The 7,924-nt window shown below is 44.5% G+C and overlaps 1 protein-coding gene across 1 annotated transcript in view; it reads right to left on the bottom strand.

Moving 5' to 3' along the window:
* HOOK3 (hook microtubule tethering protein 3) overlaps positions 1–7,924 on the bottom strand; it is a 109,904-nt gene that overhangs the window by 31,645 nt on the left and 70,335 nt on the right. The window contains exons 13-15 of the mRNA XM_019554719.1: positions 7,563–7,650; positions 6,664–6,733; positions 1,074–1,215 (exon numbers count right to left, since the gene is read on the bottom strand). Coding sequence (XP_019410264.1) covers positions 1,074–1,215; positions 6,664–6,733; positions 7,563–7,650 — 300 coding nt within the window. The remainder of the gene's footprint in view (positions 1–1,073; positions 1,216–6,663; positions 6,734–7,562; positions 7,651–7,924) is intronic.

Genomic DNA, 7,924 nt, shown 5'->3' with positions numbered 1-7,924 from the left:
GCTGCCATTTAACAACATGCAGTATAGTCAGGAAGTTCAGGATAACTCTTAGTGGTGGCTTAAAAAAAGTAAGAGTGACTATAAAGCAGTTGATTTTTCTGAACAAATATGGTGAAAACTCTTGGATGAGGCACGAGCAGGCAGAACTAAACTCTTTCTTAATTTCCTTACAATGCTTTGCAGCTTATAGGAACGGATCCTTAGAAAGCACATTTTCTCCACAAAGACTCTCCTAACTGATGAAGTTGGGGATGTAGATGTGTTATGATGGTACTGGAGTTCCAGTGACAGAACTCCAGTATGATACATTTTATAGCTTGCATGGCTACTGCTGATTTTTGTCACAGGTACAGCTGTGTATGAGATCTTTGTGATGGCCAAAGGGGAAGTAATTTATTTATTAAGCACCACACACTTATTCTAGGGTAAAACTTAGATGTAGTTCTTTGATGTTTATTCAGAATTACTCACCAGGTCTCTTGCTGGAGTGTAGCACTATTACTTGCTAGCTTCCTGCACTAGAGATCTGCAGAGGTAATTCATATATGAGACTGGGCAGGAGAAGGGGATCGGAGTGGCACTCAGAGAGGATGCAGGGCTAATTTGTGGCATGTCTGACAAAAAGGTTGGCCCCAACAGGTTAGACCATGTGGAATCAATAGTACATAGGAACAACAAGGAGTATGTTCAAAACGTCATATACTAAATAGAAAAGTTCAGTCATCAGGTTTCTTTTAATTCAGAACCTGAGTCAATTGAGTGAAGAGGTCTATCTGGTCAATCAGCTTCTTGACAAAACTCTAAAGTTTTCACTAAGAAATTCCAGTACTTGTGACCCCAAATTTTGCATTGTTTCCACAGGAGAAGGCAACAAAGACCCAATTCCACTCATTTTAATCCTCCAAGTAACAAGAAAACCCTGCATGGCAAGAATTAACCAAACGAGATTTGCTGATAACCTGGAGCCAGCGCACCTTCATTTAGGCTCCAAATGATGATAACAGGCCGCACAACATTAAAATGTATGAATATTTAGGGAAGCATGTGCTGGAATAGAAACAATTATTTTCCTACCTGTTTTCGGTCTCCAGTTCATTTTTCCGCAGATTTGCATCATCTAGCAGGCTCTGCAACAAGGCAATCTTTTCATTGTCAGAACCTTCTTGGTTAAGCTTTAGCATTTTGTTCTCATGTTGGAGACGAATGAGTTTCTCCCTTGGGAAACAAAATAAAAAGGCTGCTAGAAAAATCTTGCCACTCTGTGGGGGCATCTGCACTTCATTAATGTGCCTTAGGTACTCTGAATTTACTTTATTACTTTCTTAATAAAGTAAGAACTAAATGAGCAGTACCTAAAGTTACTTTGCATTAACACCAGCACACCATTAATTAATGACGCTTACTGCGCATTAGCCTAATAACACTACTATTCGCACTATTGAGCAGTGTTATTAGGTCAATGTGCAGTAAGCATCTCATGTAGACATGCCCAGTATGGAGGAAAACAATTTACCTCAGGAAGTGTGACTATAGCATATAGGTCACATTTTCCTTGCTCAGTTTGAGACACAAATACACAAAACAAAATTACACATTTAAATTTCCATAATACAACATTATAAGATCACTAAACCTGCTTAGAACCTGGAGTTTTGTGTGCAGGTTAACTATGGTTAGAAAATAGCTGGGATGCGGTTTAGAATTCAGTGTTCATTATATCACTAATGACATCTATCAATATGCACAGAGTCAGGAGAGTTAGTTAACTTTCAGTTGCAGTCATTGAGTAACCTCCTAAGCACAGATTCACGCATGCTCACTGAAGCATTAAAAATGATGGCTATCAGGGTCCGCTGCAGATGCCTTGTGTTGGGCATGTGGCTCCCCTAGTCTCCCCATTTCCAGGTTATGATCCCCAGGACCTCTGCCTCATCTCTCCTCCCTCTTTCCTGCCATATCTTGATGTTATGGTAATTGTTGGGAGGATGAATGGTATCTTGAGTGTTGGTCTGCCTGACTAGAGTTGTTCTTCTGCAGGGCTCCACCACCCTTACACTCTGCCCCTTTCCCCTTGGGTGATAAGTTGTACTTCTCCGTTGGTGGAGAGGGTGAGTCACTAGACCTCTGCTCCTCCACCAATTACTTGCTCCACAAAACATCTGTCCCTTCCAGATACGTCTCTCTCTTCCGGTTTACATGCTCCCATCTAGTCTGCCATCACCTTTCTTCCTCTTTGGGTTGGCGTGCTCTTATGGGGTGAAATCTGTTCCCGCTGGTCTCCAAGACTTAACTAAGCAGCTCTCTATAGGGTCCAGGGGTATGTGTTATGACAAACTTAACTGCAACTGGAGTACACAGGGAATCTTACTTCCCCCCTGCCTATCACTCCCTTGCCTGGGAGCATTAAATAAAATAAAAATAAAGGAAAAGGCTCATGCTTCTTTATCTATAGTACATATTCTGGAAAAAAACCCTCTAAGTCCTGGGTTTGAAAGTCCCGCTCAGCTCCTTGTAGCTAGCTGCTTAAACCCTGAGAACTGTTTACCTGGTCAGTCCAGACAAATCTCCCCTTTCTCTGGGCTATCTTGGAGTCCCTTGAGGCTAACCCTATCTCTGTGGTATGTCCTCACCCTCTTCCCCAATGAGCTCGAAAACCTTTTCCTGGGGCACTCCCTCGGTGTATCCCCAGACCTGTCTCGTGTGGATCACCCACCACTACCCTAGTATCACTTATCTCACTCGATGGGTCGGGTCAGCCCTTTGTTCATGATCGCTGTATCCCAGGGTTCCCCGTCTCATGAGGGTTTGGCTAACTACTTCTTCGGCACTGCAGGTCTTCCCCTCGGTCCTGCTGCACCACCTTTGTTCCTCGGAATGTCAAATGCTGAGCCTCCCTTGGCATCCCCCTTTTAAACTGCCTGGACTCTTTCTGGGCCAATCAGGGACATGGGTTCCCCTGACTCTGAAGCTGTTGTGATGCTCCAGTTTCCCCCCCAGAGCTCCTCTCTGGCACACTGTGGAAGCACAGCCCATTTTTCCCTGAAAGTCTCCTCCGGTGTGCCACAGTAAGTTTCCCACCAGCACTGCTGCTCCCGAAGGAGTCTAGCAGGGGCTGTGTCCTAGCCCCTGCTACACCTTGCCTATACACTCACTGTGCGGGTCTTAAAGCCGTCTTGCTGAACCCAGTCTATCATTATAGTAGAGACACCAACTAAACTGAGGGGGACCATAGATCCCCAAAAACTTGTATAAGAAGAAAAACGATGAATGCCACCTAATTCTGTGGTCAGCTGATGCTTCATAATAAAAACAATCTGCAACCTGGGGAGAAACAAAGTAAAACAATCAATGGACTGAAAGTCAAGGGGACCAGAACATATTCTGGGCTTGCTGCTTCCAGGACAAGAAAGAATCCAAGTGCATGGAAAACACATGTTCTTATACAGCCTTTCCTCAAACTTTCCAGAGCTCAAGTTAGCTTTGTCCCCAGAAATGTTCATAAAATTCTTGGAACTTGCAGGGGCATTAAAAAAAGTGTTGGGCCTCTGTCAACATTAAAAGGAGAACCTTTAGGTTAGATATTAGGAAGAACTACTTTACAGTAAGGGTGGCCAGAGCCTGGAATAGGTTTCTCAGAGAGGTGGTGCTCTCACCTTCCCTGGAGATCTTCAAGAGGAGACTGGATAGGCACGATCCCTGCCACCCCCAGTGTTCCTTCCTGCCCATGGCAGGGGGTCGGACTAGATGATCTGTCTAGGTCCCTTCTGACTCACTGATTCTATGATTACTAGGGGTACGGCAATAGAGATTTTTTGGGTTAATACCAATAGCCAATTTTAACGAGGCATATTAGCCAATACCAATCCAATATCTAATACCAGCCTGGCAACTTGGAGAGCTGCATGCAGCTGGTAAGTCTGTTATAGTGGAAGGGAAGGGGGGAAGGAAGGGGCATCAGAGGTGCAGATCAAGGCCCCTGAGGTAAGGGAGGAGTGGGACTGGGGCTGCAGGACAGCTGTGGCTCATCTGGGGATGGGTGACAGGCAGCTCCTGCCACTGCACGTCACTAGTCTGGGAAGCACTTGTCCGAGGGCTCCCACCGCTGCTCCCACCACTCGTCCGGGATGACACGGACAGGGCATGTGCCCCTGGATCTCAGCAGGGCAGGGCAAGTCAAGTCAAGTCAAGCAGTGGGAGCAGCAGCAGGAGGTGCTGGATGAGCAGGTGAGCTCCAGACAAGTGGCTCCCAGACAAGCAACACACAGTGGCAAGAGCCACTTTTCCTCCCTGCATGAGCCATGGCTCCATCCTACACCCGGCCTGCCCCAGCTGGACAGTGCTTGCCCCAGCCTCAGCCCCTGCCCCAGCCTCATTTCTCACTCACTGCGGGGGCCTTGATCTGTCCCTACTCCCACACCCCTTCCTCTCCCCTCCACACCAGACTTACCAGCTGCATGCAGTTATTCAAGTTGCAAGGCTGTGCTCCTCGCTGCTTACATGCAGTGCTGCGCTGCAGCTGCACACATGCACGGGCATTTATCAGCCATATTACCGGCTACACGAAGCCGATTTCCAATACAATCGATTTTCTTTATATCGGTGCCAATCTGATATCGGACCAATGTATTGGTGCACTTCCATTGATAACTTTTTAAAGAAGTGCCAAGCTAAGTTGGTAGTCTGTGAAGCGAAGGTGTGGTTTACCTAAGCCACAGTCAATGAAGTCTCAGAGTATCATCAAAATATACAGCTTGTGAAACTGAAGTGTATGCTTATCATTGTCAAAATACCACTTTCCATAACAGCTTGTCCGCCTGATAAAACAATAGGAGCTGCCCATTTACCACAAGAATCCTACATCAAAGACATTCTGAGTTGCTTTCTCCAAGTTCCTTTATGAAGCTCAGTCCTGCAGTTGATAGTTACTTTTTTCTGTCTAAAAAAATAAGTACTAATAATTGAATGGTGTCCCATGTGCTATTGTGCTATAAGCCTTTGCATATTCACTCACTCAGATTGTAAACTCTTGTGACCCTGATGAGAGCTCTCTTAATTGTAAAATGACTTGCCCAATTTGGGAGAAATAGAAATAATACATTCCAAAGTCCTGATGAGGGCTCAAAGAAGTCCCTGAAATGGTAAGCATTAATATCTCCTCTTCACAAATGCTAGGAAGTACAATATTGCCTCTAAAAGTGCTTTCCCCCTGCCTGTGAAAGGACCAGTGCTTGCAGAGCTGGATGAACCCAACTCTGCACTAAACAGTGAAAATCCTCTCTGGGGCTTCATATTTGTTTACAAAAATTTTTTCTCTGGTATAAAAGGAAAATGGCAAAATATATGGCCTCAATCCAGTAATGTTTCCTAACCCATACATTATTTTCCTTGGTGTTTATTGTAACTAGGGAAGAAATCATGTCTCCAGAGCTCCTGTTCCGACTTCTACACAGTAAGTACTGTCTATTTTTCCTCAGGAAGGAGCTCAGCACATTTAAGGTTTTAGCCCAGGAGTGGACATTTATTTTGGCTGCAGGGCCATTTAACGAGTTTTGGTGAGCTATCAAGGGACACACAAAAAAATCTTTCAGAAGATATTTTAACAAATTACAGATAAAAACAAATCATATACTAAAAATCAAACATGTACTATAACATATTTATATTTAAAAATATCTTTTTTTCCTGATTTATGTATTTTGAGTATGTAAATAGAGAAGATTGCATAATAGCTCAAAAGAAAGTCTTACTCTTGTATATGGGTGAGTGTGTGTGTGTTGGGAGGGATGGGGGGTATGTACATGTGTGTGGGGGGGCTGCCCATGCACTAGGTCCCAGGAGCTGGCTGGGGATGGGGGGAGAGAGGGGTGGCAGGGGATGTACAGCAGATCTCTCCTGGGTGGTGCAGGTGTGGTCCAGCTCCCACAGCACTCTGCATGGGTTTGACCCTGCCCACTCCCATCCAGGGTAGCCCATCGTGCTCCTGACTGCACCTGCACTCGCTCAATGCCCACCATACCACACTGCCCTGGCCAGTACATACAGCTTCCAGGGGGACTGCTGCCACATCTACCCAGGTACTGCTCAGCTCCCCCGCAGCTCCTTCTCCTCCTGCCCCTTCTGTGCCACTCCAGGCAGCAGGTAATGTTGCGAAGCAGTGGGGATGCGTGCTGGACAGCAGATGCCCAGCCATGCAAGGAAGCTGCAGCTGGGCAGCTCCTGCCCTAACACATGGGGCTCCAACTCCAGGTCACCTTCCACCCACTTGGCCACCCAGTGGAAATGCAGGTCAAGACTAGCAGCTGCCTGTTTCTACATGAAGCAGAGATTAGGGAGAAACCTTATTAAAACTGAAAAATAAATACCTGTCTTTTCCGCCTTCTCACAGCTTGAGAAAGGGGCACAGATGTCCCCCCCTCTTTTATTTTTTAATACTTTGCAGGTCACCTTTCAAGTTAGATCAGGATAATTAAATGAATGAATGCTATGTTTCTAAGAAACTAGTATATATCCCATACGTAAGATGAATCTCGCAGAAATCCAAAGCAAGAGAAAAAAATACATGCATTAATCCTAAAGAAACCTTAAAACATTGAAAAAACATTACAGTTAATGCTTGAAGTTCATTCTAAGGACTACCCAGAATAGATGCATGATTTCACTTACTTAATTTCAGGAGTAACAATTTCTGCTGCCAGACTGTCAGAAGACTCCTGGCTTCCCAGGGGCATCAATCCTATTTCAGGAAAACACAGACTGGGAATAAATATTGTTTTACATAAATACTCAGTTTTCAATGAGCATTTGACACAGTACTTCCCCACATGCGAGTAGTAGTAAAATGTCATGCTATAATAAGAAATTATGTTTGAAATGGAGGCACGCTCGTGCTTTCTGTTCCTGTTTTCCTCCATTTTGGAGAAAAAATAAGTTATGGTTTAAAGTATGGTTTGCATAATATGGCAAACAGAATTATAAATCTATATATATACCCAGATACAAAATACACATTTCAGAAAACTGCTGTCTGTGCAGGGAGAATATTAGTGCTAACAGAAGATGCAAAGTTGGTTTCTCACCACCACACTTAAAAAAAAGAATCACTTAAAACTGCCTAGAATTATCTGATTTTGGTAGAGACACCATGGAAAAGTCCAGATATACACTGAAAATTTTGTGAAGCCCTGAACAACCAAGAAAAGGATTCATAATGGAAACTATTTTGCAACTATAACTTGGCAGATGCATTACCTGCCTATTATAATAAATAAAGGGGAATCTACTATATTCCCATGAAACTGTACATTCTTTACTAAAAATTCACTTACAGGTCTCTCTATCCTTTACCTCAGGACGGTCAAACTTCAGTGCATCCAGGGGCTACACATTGCAGAGGCAAGACCCCTGGCCTCCCCCATACCAGGCAGGCTGTGCCAGCAGCATGCAGACTCCCATCCCCCAATGTGCAGGTTGTGCATGGACCCCTTCCCTCCTGCCATCATGTGGCAACAAGGAAGGTACCCACTGGAGCCCTCTGGGCCATGAGTTGGACATTTCTGCTTTACCTGAAGTGGTGAGTTGCCCTTCCTGTGCTTGCACACACCGAAGCTCTTCAATCGTTTCTTTAAGGGAATCTCTTTCTGTTCTTAATCTCTAAATGATTGGAAGGACAATTAATATTAATCTTAGCTCTATAAATCCTTTGAAGATTGTTATCAGAATCACCACTGGCACTTGAACAGGATTAATGTGCATTACCAGAAAACATTACACACCAGAGAACCCCAGAGCATTACATGGACAGAATTAAAAACAAAACCAAACCGCTCCCCGGCCCATCCCCCACAGCTAACTCACCAGAAGCAGTGGTTTTCTGGCAGTGGTTGCCTCTACATATTCCCTGCAATTCTAGGTTCAAGGCATCTGT

Source organism: Crocodylus porosus, unplaced genomic scaffold, assembly GCF_001723895.1.
Source record: "Crocodylus porosus isolate Cpor-Errol unplaced genomic scaffold, CroPor_comp1, whole genome shotgun sequence".
Taxonomy (NCBI): domain Eukaryota; kingdom Metazoa; phylum Chordata; order Crocodylia; family Crocodylidae; genus Crocodylus; species Crocodylus porosus.
This window is presented reverse-complemented; position numbering and strand designations above follow the sequence as displayed.